The sequence below is a fragment of the Vanessa cardui genome, chromosome 18, assembly GCF_905220365.1.
Source record: "Vanessa cardui chromosome 18, ilVanCard2.1, whole genome shotgun sequence".
NCBI classification, from domain to species: domain Eukaryota; kingdom Metazoa; phylum Arthropoda; class Insecta; order Lepidoptera; family Nymphalidae; genus Vanessa; species Vanessa cardui.
Genome location: NC_061140.1, coordinates 6,531,847 through 6,557,592, shown reverse-complemented (window position 1 = coordinate 6,557,592; position 25,746 = coordinate 6,531,847). Strand labels below are relative to the sequence as shown.

General features: G+C 32.3%; 2 protein-coding genes across 2 annotated transcripts in view; one reads left to right on the top strand and one right to left on the bottom strand.

Annotated features, from left to right (window-relative positions):
• Positions 1-298: 298 nt before the first annotated feature.
• Positions 299-4,900, top strand: LOC124537555. Its single transcript, XM_047114429.1, has 3 exons — positions 299-420; positions 471-1,446; positions 4,892-4,900. Exons 1-3 carry the CDS (start codon positions 299-301, stop codon positions 4,898-4,900), a joined length of 1,107 nt encoding a protein of 368 aa, XP_046970385.1.
• A 30-nt stretch (positions 4,901-4,930) lies between these two features.
• The window catches only part of LOC124537249, a 29,189-nt gene continuing 8,373 nt past the window's right edge, over positions 4,931-25,746 (bottom strand). The window contains exons 2-5 of the mRNA XM_047114022.1: positions 19,668-19,769; positions 12,746-12,967; positions 8,314-8,470; positions 4,931-5,992 (exon numbers count right to left, since the gene is read on the bottom strand). Of these exons, the coding sequence (XP_046969978.1) occupies positions 5,893-5,992; positions 8,314-8,470; positions 12,746-12,967; positions 19,668-19,769 (581 nt within the window). The 3' untranslated portion in view covers positions 4,931-5,892. The remainder of the gene's footprint in view (positions 5,993-8,313; positions 8,471-12,745; positions 12,968-19,667; positions 19,770-25,746) is intronic.

The window sequence follows — 25,746 nt, the reverse complement described above, 5'->3', positions numbered from 1 at the left end:
TCCAACTTAAGAGATAGGATAGTTTTCATTTCGATTAATGGCCTCAATGATTTATAAATAACAATAAACTGATTATCAAAGTTGATTGTTGTTATTAATTGTAAGTTAAGAAAATTTCGAACAGATGGCGCCTCACATAGGATTTTTTACAGAAATCTGTCAGACCGTTTATCATTAACTTTAACGGACATCATTTGGAGCTTCAAAAATTTGCGATCTCTCAACTGATGGTCGTAATTTTGAAACAACATTTAAAATACAAGGACAAGTGTACCATAAAATAGGGTCATTGATGCCAATGCCAAATGAAGATCCAAAATTTCTCCAAATCTATTTTATGGGCAGTTGTGAAGAACGTGTGACAACGCGATGCCAGTATAATTTTATTGAACAAGCAGAAGAGAGATCAATTGTAGTATCGTTAGAAATTTTTTGGAGAACCGTAATCATCTGATTCAATTGTTTAAAAGAGTATCACCACAATTAAAAGGTGACAATTATCAAATCGTCATTAAAGCTGACAAAGTACTATCGGGAGGACACGCTGGCAGGTTCAATGCGCCAACTGTAGATGAAGTTGCGATTATTATGGTCGGTGATTCAGTTGACAATGCATGTCTAAAACAATCATTTTTATGGAGAAACGTCAAAACTCTAAGATTGACAAAAAACATGCGAGTACAACTCCAAAATGATCCGGCAGCACGAGTATTTTCTCAGCAATTATTAGATATTGGAAACGGTGAAGTACAATTTTATCAAGATACCCAATGCATAAAATTACCAGAACATTTCTGTACTGTTGTTCAAACTAAAAATGAACTGATCGAAAGTGTATTCCCAGATATAATAAATAACTATCTAAATCATAATTGGCTTAGTAATCGTGCTATTATGGCAGCGAAAAATATTGATGTAGATCTAATTGACTACCAGATACAACAACTATTACCAGGTGATTTGATGTCGTTCAAGTCAATCGACACTACTGTTGATGAAAATGAAGCAGTGAATTTTCCAATTGAATTTTTAAATTCTTTAGACACAACAGGAATGCCTCCACACAATCTTCGAATCAAAATTGGATCACCGATTATTCTTCTGCGTAATTTGAACCCCCCTAAACTATGCAACGGTACACGTTTGGTAATAAAAAAAATTACCGGAAATGTTCTCAAAGCAACTATTTCGACAGGAAAGTTTAAAGGAGATATCGTTCTGTTACCACGCATTCCAATGATACCGTCAGATTCTCCAATACCATTTAAAAGACTGCAATGTCCTATTCGTTTAGCTTTCGCGATGACTATAAATATGTCACAAGGCCAAACAATGTCTATTTGCGACTTAGATTTAGAGAATCCATGTTTCTCCCGTGGGCAAATTATACGTGGCCTGTTCACGTGTAGGAAGACCATCAAGTTTATTTGTGCTAATAAAAGACAGGTTGACCAAAAATATTGTACATCGACTGGCGCTTCAGTAAACTTTAATGTGATAAACTGTGATTTATTTTAATTAAAGGTTATCAGAGTATTTATAAATAAAATGAAATTAAAAATGCTATGTTAATTTGTGTTAAATTTTGTCTTTTAAATCCTTCCTTAATCACTCAGCCACAGCAACGCGTGGCCGAGTCTGCTAGTAGATATATAAAAAGCAAAAGCAAAGCCTTTTTTAAATTAATTCTTAATTAAAAGTCTAACACCTCGCTTTATTGCTTGTCTTGGTGACACCCTTGCCACCATTCCATGCGATCATGATTTGCACTGTCACTATTTTTAATTTTAATTAAGGCCATTTTGTATATTATTAAGCTAATAATTTTGTGTTATTTTTTGTCAGAAACGTTTTCTTTGTGCGTTACAAATACAAAGATGCAATCAAATAAGTCTCAAAAAGTCAAACATAAAATTAACATTATTTTGAAAACAAATGTTTTTGGAAAATAAATAAAGGATTGGTTCAAGTTATTTAATATTAATCCATAATCGTCTCAATAGTTAATTCAATAACGGTGTTGGTGTTTTGAATATACTACAAATTCAACCAGTCTAAAAACTAATCAAATCTATATGGATAGTTTTTATCCAATATAATTTAGTTAATAAGACCTTTCAGAGCAAACTCCTTTAACTAGATTGTTACCGCGTCAAATCAGCGGAGTGAAGCAATTCATCAAACTCTTGCCGAAGTTACCATCATCCATCAAAGCAATACCTGGCATGACTCGAATAATTCTAAGTATAAATCTTAGGAATCCGAACCATTACTATCTGTATTAATAAGAGAAGCGACTCAATCTACTGTGAGCTTAAATCTATCCTAATATTATTGTGATATGTGTTGCTATGGTTAACGCTCGTATTTATTATTTGGTTTGCTATGGGAAGCATTCTTCAATTGAACGTATTCATCAATTCTCACTGCTGGGCTAAAGCCTCCTCTCCCTTTTGAGGAAAAGACTTGGAGCGTATTCCACGACGCTGCCCCAATGCGGTTGGTGGCTTCACATGTGGCATGTGTTGAAATCTCAATTATAACGCTAAATAATTTGTTTTTATGAACGAGTTTATTTCAGAAAACAGTTTGATTTGGAAACAACTTTTTATCGTGTATGTCTTTTGAGATAATTTGTATTTATAAGATAAACGTTCCTCATCAACGCACACACAAGGATGACGCCACGTTAGTTGACTATATAAAATTATACTGCGACCGACGAGAAGTAACAGTAACATTTGACGTGGTTTGATGGCCTAACATTGACTATATTCTATAATAGCTGTGCCCGCGACCTTGTACGAATTTGAATTTAACAAAAAAAAAAATATTATATATTGTAGCCTAAGTTACTTCTTATTATATCAGTTATCTGCCAGTGAAAGTCACGTCAGAATCGGTTCAGCGGTTCCAGAGATTAGCCGGAACAAACGGACAGACAGACAGACAAAAATTGTAAAAAATGTTATTTTGGTATATGTACCGTGTACACACATGCATTGAGTAAAAAAGGGCTGTTTTAATATTACAAATAGACACTCAAATTTTATTATATATATAGATTTTCTAGTCTGTCATCCTTACCTTGCAAAAGTTATATAAAGGCTTCAGTCCGTTTTTTTACATAAAGTGATATAATAAACGACTATATTACAACAGTAAGAACCCGAACGATGATAATGCTATTTATTTTGGTAAGGAGTAATATGGAAAAATAACTGTTTGGAAAAATAATAATTAAATAGTACTTTTTCTTTAAACAATATTACTCCTAAATAAATATTATGAGAGTCACTTTTGTCTAGTTATTTTATGTTTTCATAGATCAGTAAAAATCGTAAAAATGTGGCCTAACGTGAAAGTTGTATTTAAAAAGGAATACTTATGTTAATCGATTAATTTTTAATATTAGTAAAATTATTTTTGGGTAGGGTTTTTTGTAGACCTTTTTAGTAACAGTCTGTCAATTTCCCACTGCTGGGATAAGGCCTCCTCTTCCATTAAGGAGAGGGTTTGGAACATATTCTACCAGGCTGTTCCAATGCGGCTTGGTGGAATGCTCATGTGGCAGAATTTCGATGAAATTAGACACATGCAAGTTTGCTCATTATGTTTTCTTTCACCGCCGAGCACGAGATGAATTATAAACACAAATTAAGCACATGTATACAGTGGTGCTTGCCTGGGTTTGAACCCGAAATCATCGGTTAAAATGCACGCGTTCGAACCGCTGGGCCATCTCAGCTCACAGAGAACATTAATTTGATCTACCTCGTAGGGTTCAACTGACGTTTGCAAAGTCAAAGTCAAAGCGCAAAAAATGTGTTTATTTGTGAAATCACATTAGAGAAACCTCAATAAGTATAAGTGTTTCTCTACTCTATTGGCCATATGTTATACATATAATTTAGAAAATTTATTAAAACCAGAAAACGTCAACGTTGCGAAAAAAAAAGCCAATCTTTATAATTATTCATTTATAAAGATCAAGGCCCAAATTACATATAATTCCTCGAAATTAGTGGACGTATAAACCAAACATTATTTATTAATCTAGAATAAAGTAAGCTGACGCCATAAACAATTAAATTGAAGTGTTCTAAAGAACAACACTCATTCTATTTTATTTGCTTGCGATAGTGGAACATTGAACTTTAAAATGATTACAGATGATTACACAAGAAATCGTAAATAGAGGTATAACTACACTAAAAATAATTCGGTGACAATTTAAAAAAAAATATACAATATTTTTATTGACACCGAAAGAGGTTACGAAGTGTTAACTCTATCGATTTTAATTAAATTTTAACACATTTTGTGTTAAAATGGTAAATGGTCAGAACCACCTATAGACAATTACACTGTTAGAAATATTATTAACCTTTCTTTAAATCGCCAATACACTGTTTTACACTGGCTCACTTACTTCAAACAACAATACTAAGTATTGCTGGTTGGCGATAGAATATATGATGAGTGGGTGGTACCTACCCAGACGAGCTAGCACAAAATCCTACCACCACTATCATACATCACAAAATCAGTGATGAAAGTTTGTTGTAACATTTTTTGATAAATGAATATCTTATTTTTGTAAGAAGTGTAACCATGCTTTCACAGATAACATGCTTACAACCTCAATTGGTAACCAGGCTCAAACCCAGGAGTTTGACTAATGACCTTTGTGGCCCGTTTAACTGTACCATTAATTTTCATGTGCTTCATTTGTTCTTATAATTGATGTGTAACACTGTACATAGGTAAAGAAAAATATGGATGTCGAATTTATTTATTTTTTCAACGCTGGGCGTAAGGCCTCCACAAAGAATGGACTTTAACAGGCTCCTTTACGGTATATCAAATTTTGTAATATTTTATCTTTCAGTCCAGTTAGTTGAAGATACTTAATAAAATAAAAAAACAATTTAAATTTAATTTTTTATTAACCTTATTTTGTAAAAGAAAAGTGCATATAAACTGTATGTGCTTTTAAGAAAATGAAAGTCATTTACTAATTAAAACTATAAGGTAACGTGCAAATATAAAAATAAAATTAGGACAGTCAAATATTCAAAAAAATATTACTTTAAATATGTTTTTTTAAACAACAACAATAACGTCTTATTATATAACAAACAGTCTTCAAGTATTGCTTTGAAAATAAATTCAGTAATATTTTTCCCAAAACTGAGATCACAATTTAGTATTGCCAGTAAAACGTACAATATATTGCATATTAAAACTATCAACCAATGAAAAATTTAAATGTGTTCATCAATGTTGATACACGCATTTGTATTGCCATATTTACGAGGAATTTTAAAGTGATAAAAATATTGTAAATATTTTCCCCGTGATCGCATTTTTATGCTGACCATACCAGCTTAGTGTGTCTTTAATGGTTAGTTTTGTCTATTAAAATAATTACAACGAAATTTGTTAGGTACGCTAAAAATTAAAGTAAAGGTGATCAGTTGCAGTAATTAGTGCGTAAAAAATTAACAATCATTTGTTTTAGAGAAAAATTTTAGGTGATAGCATGATCACAATTATTATTAAGAATCTTTGAATTATGGCATATAAATACTCTTATTAAATTAACACAATTAACGGCGGTGTGTATCATTCTTAACAATAATTAAATTGAATAAAATGCTGTATTAACACAATACGAGCTTTTTCACAAACAGTTACAAAATGCAATAAATTGTTGCAATTTTCAAATAAATAATATATATTATTGTTAGTTAAATCTTAAAATTAAAATCGTGTATACAATTCTAATATAACGTTGTGATAAAATTTATATTTATTTGAACAAAACAGTATTACATAGCTATGTCATATTAACTTTGAAATAATTTTTTTTTATTGTTTTTTAAAGGTTCAGAATCTAGATACTTCGTTTGCTCTCGCGTATTCTTCTTTCTTTCTGGGGTCAGTGACCATGTCTCTATTCCTCTGCTTTACTAGCACGTAAATATTTCTGTGAAAAGATAAATAGCACAAGGTTATTTTAAATAAATAAATAAATATGAGACAACATCACATACATTACTCTGATCCCAATGTAGTAGCTGAATACTGCACTCTTGTTATACAAAACCTTAATATTTTTATTGTTAAACCTTGTGACGACCATGGTCGAGTGGTGTGTACACCGGTTTTCATGGGTACGCCACTTTGAGGTTCCGGGGTCGATTCCCGGCCGAGTCGATGTAGATATTATATTACCATTAGTTGTCTGTGTTATGTTGTTGTCTTGGGTCTGGGTGTTTGTGGTACCGTCATTACTTCTGATTTTCCATAACACAAGTGCTTTAGCTACTTACATTGGGATCAAAGTAATGTATGTGATGTTGTCTAGTGTTTATTTAATTAATTTAATACAATTTGTAGCATATATACCTACATCAAAAGTGTGTTGATATATAAGTGGTTATCAGCAATTATCAGTGAAGAGTATCTTTTTTTCGGAAAGTTATTTTATTTATTTTATTAATAAAAAAGCAAAACTGATGGTATCAAGTTAATTAAGTTTATTTTCATGACAAACTAGATTGCCATTACTAAAAGTAGGTGATAAAACTTGTTTTTTTTTTATGTTTTAGTGTTCGAAGGAACCATTTTACGTTTTGTGTAAAAAAATATGTAAATGTTATGTTATCTATATATGGTAATCAAAAAAGGAAATAAGTAAAAGGGAAGTAAAACTACTCGATAACGGGTTTCAGACAATAATAATTGTGTTAAAGTTTTAATCTGTGATAAAGAAGTATAAATTAAGATTTTATTTTATTAGCAATGAACAGACAAAAGAAATAAAAGATAAGTTTTCAATATTTTTTGGTTATTGGTATAAGTTTCTTTTTATTACAATTTATAGCTATAAATAATCTTCTTTTTAAGTATGTTAATTTTTTAAAATAAATTTATTTTCATCATTCAAGAAACGATCATAAATTAGAAAAAAAATTGCACGATTTATAGGAACTTTTCGGCGAAAACTCTATGTAATATTAATTAATTACATGAATCTTTTTGAAGATGATTTTAATAGACTAAGTAAATTGCAGCCAAATATTAGCAAGACTTATAAAAAAACGCTCTCGTCATCGTATCATATTATTAAGGCTGTATTATCATATTAGTCTGATTCGAAATATGGCATTTAACGTGTTTATTAAATTCTTAGATTAAAAGTATACATATAGAGTGTTACTCTACAAAAGAACAAAAACAAACGAACTACATTTATTAGCATAGTATACGTGAGAGCTACGATTGAAACTTGCCAAATGTCATAATACTTTAGTAGTGTTGGATTATTTAACGGAAATTTTTTAATGTTAAATGGTCAACATTTTTGTCGACTCGTCCTCAGCCTTGACAGACCATCCAGGTATATCAATAAATAGTTGTTGCCCGCTGCTATGAATGCGTTTTAGGTTGTTGGTTGTCATGTGTTAGCAAATAAAGGTAGCCTCTGTCCATAGAGTTCAAATTAACTTCATACCAAATTACATTAAACTCAGTTCAGCGATTTGGTCGTAAAACGGCGACAGTCAGACAGACAGAGTTACTTGCACTTTTACAATATTAGTATAGATTAATCAAAGGATATGATAATAATCATTTCGCCTGTAAATGCATCGAGCAGTACTGTAATGTTCATACGAAAAACTATATATTGATTTTAGTACACATATATTATTAACCTTCTCATTTTGATTTATCATTAGGCTTGCAATTTTTTTCTGTGAGTCTTGATATTTAGTAAGTGATGAGTACGACGAATGGTTCTCAGTATATGAGCGTAAGACCAATTCTAAAAATATTATACCTTCCCCCTATCCCTTATACTGGAAGACTTGTAAAGAGCCATTTCGTTTTAGTTGGTTACGTACTACTCATAGATATTGGTACTATAATATATTATTAATAATTCACCAACTATATTGTTGTATCTGTAATAACTATACAATAATACTAATACTAAGCATTGTAGTTTTTAAGTATCATATTATGATGAGTACCTTTTCAGGGGGTAGCATAATACAGCACAGGTGTAGAACAAGTCATTGAACTTTGTTTGTAAAAGAAATTTGAAGTAAATCGTAATACGTAGTCTAAATAAAATTCCATAAATGAATATTTCGTGTACCGCTAAAAATGTGGTTTCATATTGACACGGATTATGTCGCGTAATAAAAATATACATTTTAAGCTCTCACCGGTTTGTTTTCTACTGTTAATATATATTTTCCTTATATCATTCGTTTTGTTCTCAATGTGTGTTATACTTACGTGAATAAAGCCAAGGCAACAAGTGTGAGTGCCGCGTCGAATAAGTAAAATGCGCCTGGGAAGGACTCAATTGTTTGTACATATATGAAGCTCGAGGCTGGCATGTAAATTGAAGGCGCTATGGCTTCCATCACCCCCATCACTGAACTCAGTTTAGCTGGAAGAATAAATTAAAATATTTATTTATTAAAGAATTAACATTATATGTATATATGAGTCGAGATGACCCAGTGGTAAGAACGCGTGCATCTTAACCGATGATTGCGGGTTCAAACCCAGGCAAGCACCGCTGATTCATGTGCTTAATTTGTGTTTATAATTCATCTCGTGCTCGGCGGTGAAGGAAAACATCGTGAAGAAACCTGCATGTGACAAATTTCATAGAAATTCTGCCACATGTGTATTCCACCAACCCGCATTGGAACAGCGTGGTGGAATATGTTCCAAACCATCTCCTCAAAGGGAGAGGAGGTCTTTAGCCCAGCAGTGGGAATTTACAGGCTGTTGTTGTTGTTTGTTGTTGTTGATATCATATTAATGTAGCGTTACTGGATTACTTCAGGACTACAGCTTCTTTCCCGTCTATTTTGAGAGGAACGAAGAGGGTACTTAACCAAGTGCTCCAATTCAGGTGTGTAGACACACATATAAGATTTTCATAAACAAAATACAGCCGTGCTTGATTGGATTTGAACCCGTAATCGCTCAAGATATATGTTAATCATATTGTAATCAATAGGACATTTCTCCATCCTCATTACACATAAAAAAACTAACACAATTTATTTGTTGACTTTGTTTGGGTGAGATTCGCAGATAATTTCTTGCACTTTATCAATGCGCTGTCATTTACAAGAGCAAATATAATCTGTTAGTAGGTATATGCGTGATTATACTGGCTGACTAAATTTGAAAAGGAACTCAACAATTATTTGTTTGGCGGTCAAGAGATAATCGATTGATAATAAGAAAATAAATATTTTATTCATGCACGGATCATTATGACGTCATAGAAACCAAATTATATTGCAATACATGACTTTATTCGGCATTTGTGTGATTTTAAACACTAATTTGTTTATCGATAAACACACTGCTGTGTTATATATTCACGTACATGCAACAAATGCAAATAAGGGTAGGTACACAGGAAGTGAATTCGCGTGTTATGTAATAAATAGGAATACAATGGTGAGCATGTAATGATTACATAAAGAGCGTAATTTGTGAGTACTCTCCGTAAAACACAATCAATGAATGATCACAAACATAAACAACGCTTAGTTCGATAAATCTGTGACCTTGTACCAAAAGGAACTATGTATATTAACACGTTGGTTGCGGCATATATTTTTTCCTTCGGTACGGGGCGTTTAAGACCTCGTATGAAAACTATCATAATATAGGCACGGGGCTTATTAGACCCCGTATCGTTTAAAAAACTAAATATCGATGTAAAAAGTGAAGTAAAGTAACAGCCTCCACTGCTGGGATAAGGCCTCCTCTTCCATTAAGGAGAGGGTTTGGAATATATTCCACCACGCTGATCCAATGCGAGTTGGTGAAATTAGACACATGCAGGTCTCCTCACGATGGTTTCCTTCACCGCCGAGCACGAGATGAATTATGAACACAAATTAAGCACATATATATTGTGGTGCTTGCCTGGGTTTGAACCCGCAATCATCGTTTAAGATGCACGTGTTCTAACCACTGGGCCATCTCAGCTCTTATCGATTTAATGTGATCGAATTATATTTCTTCAGTGCGCTACGTTGTCAAAGTGACCCCGTATTACAGTAGGTAGGCATTCTCTTTTCAATACGCGTCGTATAAATATATTTATAACTTTCCTACAATACATATATCAAGTAGATGATACAGCCTCGACACGACAGAGAAATCTATGTTTTTCTTAGCCGCACAGAAAGGGAGACAAGGCGTATAAGACTTCACTCCGTATTTAAAGTGTTAATAACGATTACTTCTGGTAATCAGTATAGAAACGATTGACTAAGTTACTTGTTTTATAAAACATGTGCCTTTTTGAATATTGTTTTTAGTATTAGTCGCTTATGCTGTTTTGGGTTCAGGCCACAGAAAATAATAAATCTTAAGAAGCTTACACATACACTTTTTTTTTAATATTTTAAATGTTTACAAATAAATCATCAACAAGCAAAGCAAATTGGAACTACTCACTCGTCAGCTATTCTAATTATGTTCTGGTTTGAGTGAGCCAGTGTATTTACATAAATTAAAAGTTACTAAAGCAAGCAGTACCTACAAGCCCATCTTACTATTGTATATTAAAAAATGCTAATATATAATAGCTATTGCAATCTTTGCGGTTATGTGATATCTTGATTATGACGAGGAAATCATTTTCGCTAAGATTTATGTATATGTATGTAACTATGACTCTTAGTAACCCACATTAGTGATGATGCGCTTGCGTAAGGTTACGTGAATGGGTTTGGAATTTGACTAGAAATAAACTGAGTTGCACTTGGAGAAATATTATATCATAGGAGTTGATTTCCGCGGCTTCCCCTTTTTGGGATTATTCTTCAAGTGTGAAACATTTAAAAAAGATACTTCTTGCCTTATGTGGTAAGTTCTGATTCATGTGCTTAATCTGTCTTTATAATTCATCTCGTGCTCAGCGGTGAAGGAAAACAGCGTGAGGAAACCTGCATCTGACAAATTTCATAGAAATTCTGCCACATGTGCATTCCACCAACCCGCATTGGAACAGCGTGGTGGAATATGTTCTCTTCAAAGGGAGAGGAGGCCTTTAGAACAGCCGTGGGAATTTACAGGCTGTTACTTTACTTGCATTATATTTGATTCAGTAATTGGATTGTGAAAGAGCAATAGATAAGCAAAGAGAGTTACTTTTATTTTTAATATTAGTATAGCCAAGCGATGCCGATTCATACTGGTAATATCGATATTTTTTCCATAGATTCTTGCTTAGCAAGAGATTTAAAGTAATGACTGATATGCTGATCATGTCATGACGGCTATTGAGTGGATTATAACTCAACAGGTTCAGAGTTCAAATCAAAATAAATATTATTATTTTAAATATTTAATCGAAGAAAGGAAATAGTCTTGTTCCAACTATGACGTCATCGAATTTTATAAAAAGAGTGCCGCAGCAATTTGAGAAATATCAGTGCCAAAGGTTGTCGATTCGATTTCCGTTCTTGACTGGTATTTTTATATGTCGTAAGCGGATTTATCGCCGTTTGGATGAGGTTTGTTTCCTATGACGTGAACGATGTATGGATTCTTGTAGTCATTGATTGTGCAGTTATTGTTATCTTGCTCACAACTTTATTGGCTCCATATCAGATATCATATTATCCTTTATTTAATAATTATTTTAAAACACTTACGTACTTCTTGTACAGGGTTATTGGTAACTCGACTATCCGTTAGGAGTAAAAATTTATTTAGACAAAAATGTCAATAAAAATCTATTCTTTTCTTCTGATTTATAAAAACGAATAAACAATGGATATTTGTCAATGCTTAAACAATAATTATCAGCCCAAATTTAAAAATTGGAGACGGAAATCAATAATATTTCAATTTTTTTTAATTCTTTTTCCCATAATGCCTTAAAATCTAAAAAATCATTATGGAACTTATTCTGCAGATTATTTTAAAAACATAACCGTTTTCTTAGCTTTCCAATGTATAAACACTCGGAATTTATTTCAATGCAGCCGAAATAAAATGACCAGAAAGGACGCTGGTGGGAATTCGTATTCGAACTTGAACGAATTTGTACTATAGGCCGCTCTTTAAAATTCCCACAAAATTAATTAAAAATAATATCCAATGTAAAAAATCTTACTATATTAAAAATATTTAATACTGTTTGTCCCGCTTTCAATAGCAAAGAACAAAGACTATCTTATAAAATGACCCTCAAATTCAAATGACTAAAAACCCTTGTGTACCTAATTACACTGGCTTATTCACATTTCAAATCAATAGAGAATATTAATGTCTAGGTAATACAGCTCATGAGTCAGTGGTACTTCTGTGGAAATAATAAATATAGCCTACATCACAAGTTGTAACTTATGTAATAGTAACATCCTGTAAATTTCCCTCTGTTGGGCTAATGCCTCCTCTCCCTTTGAGGAGAAGATTAGGAGCGTACTCTACCAAGCTGTGGTACTCCAATACAAGTCGGTGGATTCACTTGTGGCAAAATTTTGTTGAAATTAGATACATTCACAGGTTTCCTCACAATGTTTTCCTTTACTGCCGAACACGAGATGAATTATAAACACATATTAAGCAGATGAAACTTAGTCATGCTGGGTTTGAAACCACAATAATCGGTTAAGGTATACGAGCTCAAACTACTGGGCCATTTCGACATCTATATATAAAAATCTAAATTACTCACCAACTTCTTCTGCAGCTACACTTTTCGTCGCAATCGACCTGACAGCTGTAAGTCCAGTATGACTGAAGATGTTAAAGAGAGGAGCAGAATAGAACCACTCTCGTGTCGGTGCAAGAGCGAAAACGAGACATCCAGCTATCCTGCTCACACCCGCTAGACCACCGATAACGCTATCTTGCATATGCAACTTCTTGCATAGTACTGTTATGCAGAAGAAGGTACCTAATAGAAAAAGAAAGTATGATTATGTTAATATTATTGAAATAAAAAAGATTTACGAGGTAGACAATTACTCTTTTCCGTTGCTCTCATTAATTGCATTTTGAAATAGCTAAACTCGTTATTGTTGTATTCAGGTTTGAAGGGAGAGTGACCTAGTGGAATGAAAGGTACAAGCGTACACCTTAGTTTTAAAGATTGCATTGACGATGGAAGGGCGGTGCTGGAATAAGAATTCTTAAACAGGAAAACCCGATTACTTTTTTTGGTCCGATATGGTGTTTGAACCCAGAACCTCGGGATCCGTGGCTTTATATCAAGCCAGTAGACTAAAAAAGCAGTTAATGCGCACAATAGACAGCACTTGACGTGTAATGTTTGTATGGAATCGCTGCCAAATTCAATCTGTAAAATTCGATCTAGTTACACGGAGATGTTACTTAGTTACCGAGTCACAAGACATCGCAAAATTACTTATTTTTTTCATTTCATTTTATCCACTGTAAAGCTAAAGTATGGAGTGTTTTCCTTAATGAACAATCGTTACAGCTTTCTGACATTTTACGATCGTGTTTAGAAGTGAGTTTCGAATTTGTTCTTACAGAACGAGATTGTTCAATCGTTTCGAAATCTGATTGGATCGAATCGTCACTTTAAATGCTGTTATAAAACTTTATGGCCAATAACATCCAAATTTTATGAATATTGCATTTATTTAGTCACTGTCCTTTTTTAATTTAAATATCAAGTTATAATAAATATATAGAAGAACATGTTTGACAAAAAAATATTAAATAATAATTTCGACTCTCTTTAGTACATTTAATGGTTTAAAAAAAAGATCGACACAATTTAACTTGGTCATTTATGAAATTTTAAATAAATATAGAAGCTCATCGATAATTTAATTTTACATTTTGTGCAAATGAGTTCAAAGGCAAAAATTATCATCAATATATGTACGTAGTATTGTCACTTCAAATAAATATAGATACAATCGTATGAATAATTAGAAGTATTTTTTTTGTGTTAGCAACATCGACGCACTGATCAAAATAATTTATTTATTTTAAATTGATTTATGTGAATTAATATAAAAGCAAAAATTATCAACAATAGAATATTGTAACTTCAAATAAATATAGATACAATCGTATACAAAATCAATAAGTTCATCAAAAATTAATCAATTATTTTTTGCAATATCAACGCAATGACCAAAGTAATTTACTGTAAATTAATTTACATACCTATGTTGCTTAATTGGTGGAAGTGTGACTAATGAGTTTCCTGTTTTTCTCAGTTGAATCTACATTTCAAATCGATAGCTTAAATAACATACTATAATAAAAATCTAAAGATGCTCGACTCCTGAGACAGAGTCAAAAAAATAAACACAAAGTTCTTCTGTTTCCTCGATTCTTGTATTTACAGAACAAGTCTTGAATTTTGTTATTTTTTTTTTTAATATTTTATTTATTATAATTATAATACACGAAAAAATAATCACCAAATTAATAGTAATAAAGAATTGATTCAATTTGTTTTCAATTCAATTGATTTTTTATATTTGAATAGGATACTATCACTTAAAACCATTATTGAAAAATTAAATGCAAACTCAAATGAAAACTATCTTGATTATTTGGACTAACAATACAAACAGTTAGCTAAATAATACAAATAGTTATCATTATGTGGCCAAAATATGTTTTCGATTGTATATCACTGAGAATCTGTGCATCATGTGTCGTGCAAGTGTTGTGCTTAGTTTGTTATCAATTTTTGAGTACAAAGATTAACCACCCATTCGATACTAGTATTTGAACTAGTTGCGTCATTATCATTTAAATTTCGATGTATATTAATAGCCATTATATAACCTAACTGCAATTAAGAAACGAGAGGTCAGATCAAGATTTTAATATCATTGTTTTTCAATAATTTTATATTGCGCATGCGTTTTTTATCAATTCAGAGGAGATAACAGTTTTGATTATACAACGAGAAGTGCGCACAAAATTAAAAAAAATAATCAGAAATGTTATCGAAAAGCTATTATTTGGTTTTACACAAAAAATGCTCAGGGTTTTGACTATAAGGCACATATATTGGCAAACTGATAAGATGATATTTCCGTCAATTGATACCGATTGTAAAAATATGTAATATAGAAATGAATCGTTTCTTCTTTAATGCGCCTTTAAATATATGAATTGAGATGTTATAATTATTGGTCTGCAATAAGACAGGCTGAAACTTCTTTAAATCAGATCACAGTAATGTAATCTAGAGAAATTTGGCGCTTGAATGTGTGTTTACCCACTCAGCAAAAGCCCTTTATTTGTTAAAATAGAAATTGGTGGTAGGGCTTTGTGCAAGCCCGTTTGGGTAGGTACCACCCACTCATCTGATATTCTACCGCCAAATAACAATACTCAGTATTGTTGTGTTCCGATTTGAAGGTTTGAAGTTCCCAAGGTTGGTGGCACATTGACGATATAAGGAATCATTCATATTTCTTACAACGTCATTGTCTATGGGTGATATTGAACACTTACCATCACGTGGTCCAAATTATACCAATATATATATACATATATATGCTCGTTTCACTGTTATCCTATGAATACAATTCTTTGATTGTGTTTATAATATTTGCTGCTATGAAATATATATGAATATTAAATAGTGAATAGCTGAATAAATTATATTTGGTAAAATATTTTTATCTACAAAACCTTTATTGAATATGCAACACGTGCATTTAAATATCATGGCGAAATAAGCTCTAAACTTTCTCCGGAGAAGAGCATTTGCCCTACGGCATACTTGCATCTGTTTCATTCCTTTTAATTCATGATACCTTCGGTATTATCTTATTAATTTGTGATACATTTAAGATTTTCGATTATTATTTTAAGATTAAGATGGTCGAGTAGTGCGTACATCGATTTTCGGATCGGTCAAGGGGTTCGATTCCCAGCCAAGTCGATGCTTCCGTCGTTACCTACTTCTGGTTACGTCGGTGCTTTGGCTACTTACATTGGGATCAGGGATCAGAGATCAATACAGTATTTTATTATAATAATTATTAAATAAATGTTGATAATTGATTAATTAATAATTGCATATTGTCAACTGGAATCCATAAAGCATCTACAACAACCGGATCGTTTGGAAGTATTTAATAATAATTTATTTATAAGTAGCAAGTCCTTGTGACGTCTGTGCGTTAAAACTTGAATTCTACGTGTTGGGTTTTATTGGGGTTTTAATAATAAATATTATAAAAATATACTAAAATTGTTTGTTACCTACGCATAAATATATTACTATACTTTGTTTTACTATACCTATAGCAGTTTATATGATTTTTGAGATGGCACGGGCTTGTTTGGTAGATGTGAATTCGTTCTTTCCTTAAGATAAGATATCCGGGTCATCAGATAAATGTTCAGAAAGACAGACACCAGAATTACATTCTACGTCATGACTGTGACTCATGAGAAATGAAATAAAACACTTCTATAGATTTTCTTTATGTCATAGGTGGCGAACGAGTAGGCTCACTTGATGGAAAGTGATTACAACCGCTATGGACATCTGGAACACTAAAGGGCTTACAGGTTGCCCCGCTTTAAGCAAAGAATGGGTGGAATGTCGATAACGTAGAGCTTCTAGACTATGTGTAGTTTGCCAGTGTAGTCACCAGCATAAGAGACGAAAAATCCTTAGCTTTCAATATGTTTGACAGGTATGGACGACATTCCTCACGGAGGTCAATAGGTATCTGTTAAAAAAATCATTGATATGTTCTGATAAATTGAATCAATAAAAATAATACCTACTCAACAAATCCGAGGTATTTTCCTTATTTATATGTTTACCAGTCGGTCACTTTAGTCATTTTTAATCCTTTTTTACACGCTCGCATATTTATCCTTGTATAAAAGAGGCCACGGATGATCGTTATGCAAAGCCGACATTTAAAAATATATAAATTACTAATATTATATAGAGATAAGACATATATGTGCGTTAATATGTGGATTATCAGAGAGACACGAAATATTAAACTGGTTTTACATCACAATAGTATTCTCGTCGACGAGTGAAACTAATTCTCTTTTAAAAATTAAACTATTTCCATAATGATCTAACCAATGGGACTTATGTCATTTTAAAACCGAAAACCACATCAATTGATAATGAATATGACTTCAAGCCAAGATGTTTAATCATACATAGTATAAAACAAAGTCGCTTACCGCTGTCTGTCTTTGTATATGCTTAGATCTTTCAAATTACGCAACGGAATTTTGATGCGGTTTTTTTAATAGATAGCGATTCTATAGGAAGGGTTTTGTATATAATACATGGACAGTATAGTGAATAAACACTGATAACTTTAGAAGTTTCTAATGTGAAGTCGTAAATGAACAAATTCTGTAGTATATTTAGTATCAGTATGACACCCGTGCAAAGCCGAGGCAATAATGACTAAAGAACAATTCGTTCTTAACTGTAGAACACGATGTATTCTACCGCCAAGTAATTTTGTTATGGATCAGAATCAAGTGTACCAGTATAACTATAGGTACAGTCAGGGTAAGACAAGGTTCGTCACCGTAAGATCTAATATTTTCGTATGCTTAGTATGAACGATAATCTGCTTTAACGATCGAGCATATATAACACTGACAGACATAAATATTTTGACAATTTTTGAAGATATCATATCTAATTTAAATATGGAATGTCTAATTACGCCATTAAAAAGATTTTATGTTCATATAAAACTAGACGTACTCCAAAGATGTTGCACTATTTTGAACCAAGTTACCATAGTGTGTGAGTTTAATTTTATATGCAGTTGTCAGTTCAGTGCTTTAATATCAAAAAGTACTAAGAGTTTAAGACTTGATAGATGAATGAATTTGAAAAATGACGACGGTTGTCTTACTCTGACTGTACATAGCATTCGAAGTACTGTAGATGTTTTTTTTTTTATGATATAGGTTGGCGGACGAGCATATGGGCTACCTGATGGTAAGTGGTTACTATCACCCATAGACAATGACGCTGTAAGAAATATTAACTATTCCTTACATCGTCAATGCGCCACCAACGTTGAGAACTAAAATGTTATGTCCCTTGTGCCTGTAGTTACACGGGCTCACTCACCCTTCATACCGGAACATAACAATACTGCGTCCTGTTGTTTAGCGGTAGAATATATGATGAGTGGATGGTACCTATCCAGGCGGGCTTGCACAAAGCCCTGCCACCAAGATGGTTAATATTTCTTACAAAGCCAATGTATATGGCTGTTGATACCTTCTGATCATTAAGTGGACCAATTACTAGTGTGCGTCCTAATACAATAAAAAAACTAACAGCTATCAATCAAACGATCTGAGTTTTTATCACGTGATAAGTTATAAAATATGTAGGAACATAAAGTCTTCTGGATAAACTCTAACTTGGTACAAGTGGATATTTACAAGCTAGCGGGTTATGATTTATTGAAATAATGTATCAAATGCATTAGTGTGTGATACTCGTGCTTACATGATACCTTAGTGTGCGTGAGATTATTATACAGAAATATAAGATTCACAGATTATACAAAAATAGCAAAAAATATACAAATAAAATTATATTTCTTAATGTATGCATAACTTGAAAGAGCGAGTTTATGAGTGACCAGATTTACGTATTTAGTTTGTTATAGTATATGTTACTTATAATATTTCAAAGATATTATATCGGCATATCGGGCTGAAAATAAATTGTCAAACTGTTTTGGAATATGTATTTGCGATTATTGTTTGTTTAATTACTAAAAAATTTAACGAACATGTCTCGTATAGTGTATTTTTTATAGTTTGCTTGATTTTCGATTAACTTAACATTAATATTAATTTTGGTGCATCCAAAAATAAAAGGTTCTTTAACGATCTGTTTTGAGATTGCAGTTTATAAACACGCCTAAGGTATTCTCTTGCAATCCAGCTTTCACTAAAGTGATTGGACGAAAGTATTCAAATGTAGGATGCTTATAGGCTTTAATAAAGGCACGATTTTCAATTACCTCGAGATTTATTACGTATTAAATTCTTGTTAACGATTAATTATTATTTGTCATTTGATATAATCACTGTAGTTTGTGCATTGATTGACAATGTTAAGTAACAGCTCAGCTATTTTAGCTTGTGGTTTTTTATGCTATTGGTTGGCGGATATACCCATATACCCATTGGGGCCACCTGATAGTAAGTGGTCACCACCGCCCATAGACAGTGGCGCTTCAAGAAACATTAACCATTCCTTTCATCGCCAATGCGCCACCAACCTTTGGAACTAAGAAGTTATGTGTCTTGTACCTGTAGTTACACTGGCTTACTTTTTTATTTGGTATAGGTTGGCGGACGAGCATATGGGCCACCTGATGATAAGTGGTCACCATCACCCAGAGACAATGAAGCTGTAAGAAATATTAACTATTCTTTACATCGTCAATGTGCCACCAACGTTCGGAACTAAGAGGTTATGTCCCTTGTGCCTGTAGTTACCCTTCAAAAAGGAACACAACAATACCAAGCACTGTTGGTAGAATATCTGATGATTGGGGGGCATCTACCCAGACTTGCTTGCACATAGCCCTACCAAGTAAACAATGTATACAAATAATGCTTACCTAATAATCCGAGGACAATGTTGATAGTGCCGTATATGCTGTACTCGACTTCGTTAAAGTTGAACTTCCTTATTGCGTATAAATAGCTGACTTGCGAATCGCCTGTAAAGAACACGTTTTTATTAAAAATTGTAAGAGAAGCAGCTGCTCGTATGGCCCATAGTGTGTGAATACCATTACTTATATTCATTATTATGTACGATAGTTAATGTGCAATAATTCCCAACAATATCATCTATATCTTGAACAAGCTTCTAAGTTAAGATGTTTCAAATCTTATATATTGTTGTTAGCTGCACAGAAAAAAACGGTTGTGATCGCACTTTGAAGAACTCCTTCAAGATTCGTAAATTTTCAGAAACATAATTCATTTGAATTATTAATATTTCCTAAATTATTAAAATTAACAAAGAATTTATTTTAGACAGCGGGTAAAGTTACTGGCTGAATAGACAGCAGTGCTACGCTCGTAAAAGAAAAATAAAAACATTTAAATAAGGTTTCATCCTGTTGGCGTCAAATGTCGATGAGTGAATTGCAGTTTAAAAAGAATTAAAATTAAAATAAAAATTGTCATTGGTTTCGAAATTCGAAAAATATATTTTATATAAACGCGGTCGACGCACTTGCTATTATTAACTAACAATTTGCATTCTGTGTTGTACAACAACAACAACAACAACAGCCTGTAAATTCCCACTGATGGGCTAAAGGCCTCCTCTCCCTTTGAGGAGAAGGTTTGGAACATATTCATTTCATTCATAGAATTTCTAGGAAATTTGTCACATGCAGGTTTCCTCGCGGAAACGAAGCATCTATATTTATCAATGCACTTGTCGTACTGGTTTTCGGTTGTATTCATATACCAGGTCAGTTGGCCATGACTGGACAAATACACTAATCATTTGACATAAAGTTTTGACGGAGAAAAAACATTAGAATTAAATTTAAAACGAAATTAATACAATATTTAATATAAGTTCAGCATGAAGTTTCTATGTCATTAATTTTATTAGTGAAATAAAATAAACGTAATATTTTTATTTTAAAATCTTCGCCAACATAATGTTACAATATCGAGTCGACGTTTCTATTAGGAATACATAAGTAAATAATATTAATAAAAACTTCATAAATATTAAAGTATTAATTTGACACAAAAAAAGATAATTTTCTTTATATCTAACGAGGTTTTATATTACTATAAAACCTTTTTAGATGTGAAAACTACTCTGCCAAATTATTATTAATCCAATAAGTACTATATCTGTTCCCAATTTGAGATTCATTAAAATATCTCTAACAGAAATACGTCATTATTTATTTGAAAAATATTCTGTATTTTAATTATTACATTTCATTTAAATTGCGTTTTTCATGGCTTTCAAATTAAAATTAATGATTACTAATTAAAATGACGCTTTGAATATGAAAATTATTTCTTTGTGGACATTTAACAAGCTAATTGAAAACGATTAAATTGTAATTTTAATGGAGTAATTATATTTTTATTAAATAAGTTACAGCATTTTTTTTAATAAAGGCCTTGTGCTCTCAATATAAATATATACCTAATAGGCTTATAATATTACCTTACGATTAAAATATTTTATTTTAAACAATGATAATAATTATTACCTTGACTTAAAAGTCAATTAAAAAAAATTGGAAGCCACTTTGCCACATCAAGTTAGTTATTCTTAATTAATTCTCACCACAATAGCTAATTTTAGGGGCTAGCCAACTGTGCCAGAGATAATTGGCGCTCCATTGTAGTGCAGATGTATGTATGCTCGCAAGCACAATTGCACAAACTCCTACTCTCATAAACCGAGAAAGAGCTTAGGTGCAGTAGCAATGGATTTAGAACACCTTGGGATTTGCAGGTTCTTAAATTACCCATTGAGCAACGCGCAAGATTATTATACCATATTTAGAAATAATAGGATAGTAGGTAAATGAAAAAGTAAAGTAAAGTAACAGCCTGAAAAATTCCCACTGCTGGGATAAGGCCTCCTCTATAGAAGAGGAGAGGGTTTGGAACATATTCCACCACGCTGTTCCAATGCGGGTTGGTCAAATGCACATGTGGCAGAATTTCGATGAAATTAGTCACATGTAGGTTTCCTCACGATGTTTTCCTTCGCCGCCGAGCACGAGATGAATTATAACCACAAATTAAGCACATATATATAAATATGCATTTTTAATGGTCATTTTATTGCATTAGTAATGGTCTTCCTATCAGTATTTACATATATGGTTTTCGCTTAATTTTCAATTCTATGGAGTTGCGTTGTAATAAGACTTACGACCCAGGAAACTATTCTGAAGTGTACTATATAGTTTTTCTAGCAGCTGGTTTTGATGACTTACCAGGGAAGCCAGTCAATATCAAATCTGTCGGATTTGGTAATTGGAGGTCGTTTTCTTTTTGACTACAATTCTGACAATAATAATTTATATTGTTAACATTATTAATTATATTTATTACTTACATACGACCTCCGTGGTCGAGTGGTGTGCACACCGGTTTACATGGGTACGCCACTCCGAGGTCCTGGGTTCGATCCCCGACCGAGTCAATGTAGATTATCATTAGTTTTATATGTATGTTGCCTTTGGTCTGGGTGTTTGTGGTATCGTCGTTACTTCAGATTTTCGATAACACAAGTGCTTTAGCTAGTTATATTGGGATCAGAGTAATGGATGTGATGATGTCTCATATTTATTTATTTATTTTACATAAATATTAACATTCACAATAATAGTTCCTTGGTGGAAAACCCAACCAAACACTAGAGTTTTACGTTTTAGAGGTTCGTCAATCGTCAGGTATGTGGCATAACAAAATTGTCTTATATTGTCCTATGACCTTTGGAGTTCAAGCTTGTTTTTAAACAAACTTAAAAAATAATCAAATTCGGTTTAGTTGTTTGGCGCGACAGCAATAGATCGACAGACAGACAGAGCTACTTTCACATATAACTCTAAATAATTGTAAATATTTAAAAATTCAATTGTAACAAATCATAATCTAATTCATTTTTGAAATGAAGAATTCTATAAAGGTAAGCAGCAACTGAAACCTAATATATTTTGAAACGAAATATTAGAAAGAAAACAGATTATAAAGTAATAAAAGAACTCGTGTATCGTATTTAGATTTCACAAATCTCTGTAAATAAGTTCTTTATGTAAATTGACAAAATCATTATGATATGAATTTCTCATCATATGACGAGAGTAAAAGTTGGTATAATTTACGAATAATTTCACCTCTAATCAAAGTGTACGCATACATAAGCGACTATCAAATACTATTGTGTGCTTGCTTCAATAAAAAAGATAATTGTTATCTATTTAAGACCTATAAAAATACTAACTGATAATGTATGATGCTGTAGATCTAATTCTTTAAAAAATATGCATATTTAAAGTAATAGATATATCCTCACTGGTCAACTTTGTTTAACAAGCGTCTAGCTGAAAACAGATATTTATATTGACATATATTTGACATTCGAAAAATCATAATTATTATATTATAGTACGACACAAATTAGATGTAGCATCGGAAAATGCAATGAAATTAAAATAAAACCGATTAGTGCCGATTTACTTGACCAATAGAAATAGCTCCCTATCGCCCAATTGGACGCTATATATTCTCGTGTCAGAGAAAGAAAGTACACGTTAATCGACGTGTCAAATTGACGAATATGATATTACAAGTTATTACGTTTGTGTAAAGATCATATTCGCATGAGAAATAAATATTGATAATTTGGGATAGTGTACTCAATTCGGATGTGATCGGTGTTACGAATTTTGCCGATGCTACATCTAAGTTGTGTCGTACTATACTTTCATAATTGTATTTTTATATTACATTCCTAATTGTTATTTATTTTCCTATAATATTCATAAATATTACAGGAAGAAAAATTGGTTTGGCTATATGTAAAGTTGGGGTAACCCGCAGAACTAATGATTCAAGTCCAAAAATATTTTGATATACGTAATATTTTGATGAGTAAACTACATTATTCCTGGGATCATATAGTTTATAAATGACATATATATCGTATCATTTTCTTGAATTAATAGTATAAAACAAAGTCGTTTATCGCTGTCTGTATCTGTATATGTTTAGATCTTTAGAATTACTCAACGGTTTTTGATTCAGTTTTTTTTAATAGATAGATTGATTCTAGAGGAAGGTTTATTATATGTATAACATTATTACAATATTAAGTAGTTGATAAAAACAATGTGGCGTATAACAATATAGTTGATAAACACATTTTTGGCGTGTCGCTAGTTATTAATAAATTTGCGTTAACTTGCGTTTAATGTATTTAACCACAGCCTAAGAAATTTCAAACATTCTATGTACTTCCTATATGCATAGAATGTTTATGCTCTTGATCAACTTAAACGTTGCTATTGTTTCACTCAACCTTCTAACTGACAATACAAATGGTTGCTAAATAAAAAATAACTGGCTGTGACGGAATATGGCTGTTAGTTTTAATCCTGGTAAAAATGTATTACACATTTGCGTGTACAAAATTTTCTGAAAGCATGTGATTAGTGGTGAGCTAGTGAGGCATTTCACTGTTACGTCACGATAGTATGCCAAAGGGATCCCGTGACGTCCGCTGAAGAGGCAGAGAGGGTAACGCTGGTTCTTAATATGTATTCCGAATTACCGGGGTGCACTTTACGTCCAGGGCAACACTGAGTCCCACGTAGATTCCGCACCCCACTTCCATGTGGGAGAAAAGTGTAACGCGTTTTCCCAATGAGATAAAAAATGCTTCCAAACTTCCAAAGGAAGAGCCTTTAAGAAGATTCGGAGCTAATACGATTCCTTTGTAGTTGCAATATAATTGATGATTACGTGCTACCTACACAGGAAATTTGTAGAAGACCAACTAAGTAATCTTTGGTATTAATAATATTCCAACGTCGCATTTAATTTCGATTTTTAGCCTTAAATTATGCTTAGTTTATATTAAGACTAGCTTCCCATCCTGGCTTCGCACGGGTGGACGTAAGTTTTTCTTTATATTTTTACATTTTATTTATATATATTGTCGTTCTATTCCAAATTATTTAAAAAATACCTGAATAAATGATATAACTGAACCTTTCTTATGTATCCCTCTGTCTATTAGTGAAAACCTCATGAAAATTTGTTCAGTAGTTTTAGAGTTTATTGCGAACATACAGACAGACAAACGCGTCCGGGAATAGTGTTGCAAGGAATAAGTAATTTTGTCATGATAATTATTTAATTTAGTGTATTTAACGTGCGCTTGAGAAGTGTAAATCATTAATTATATGTATGTAAATATAAAGAAGACAACAGTCAAATATCTTATGTTAACATATCATTTGTCTAAATCGACATACAATGTTAACAAATGTTTGCATTGATAACAATTTATAAGCAAACGCCGGGTCCCTTTATAAATATTTATTAAGGGTAATTATTATTATTTTTTCTAAATACTAAAATATTTGGGTACTTTAAGTCTGATGACATACTATTTGAAAGCGTTATTGGAAAGAAAACAGAAAAAATTGCCACCTGGTGGTATTGGTCACCACCACCAACAAATATAACCAATCCTCACATCGCCAATGTGGCACAAATCTATAATATCATATCCCTTGTTCCTGTATTACGAATAGCTTAGTCAACCTTCAAACCAGAACACAAAAATCCTTGTTTTGCTGTACCTACCCAGTTGACGTATACAGAATCCCTACCACTAGGTAACTTTTTCACTGTCTTTGTAGTCATCTCTAAGCATCCTACTATCCTCCCATTACTACAAAGAAATAATAATTGTACTTTTGTGTTGATGAACCCAGCGACTGTCTATGCCGCGTAATGCAAAAGTATGTCTGTTAGTAACTCTTCGGAATTTCGCGTTTATTTAATGAAAAAGCTTATTACACAATCGACTAACACCTCGTTACTCAAATACGTCCGGTTAATTATACACAATAATAGTCTAATATAGAGACTCGAGGACTCATTTATTGGTTTTTTATGTTTCTTGAT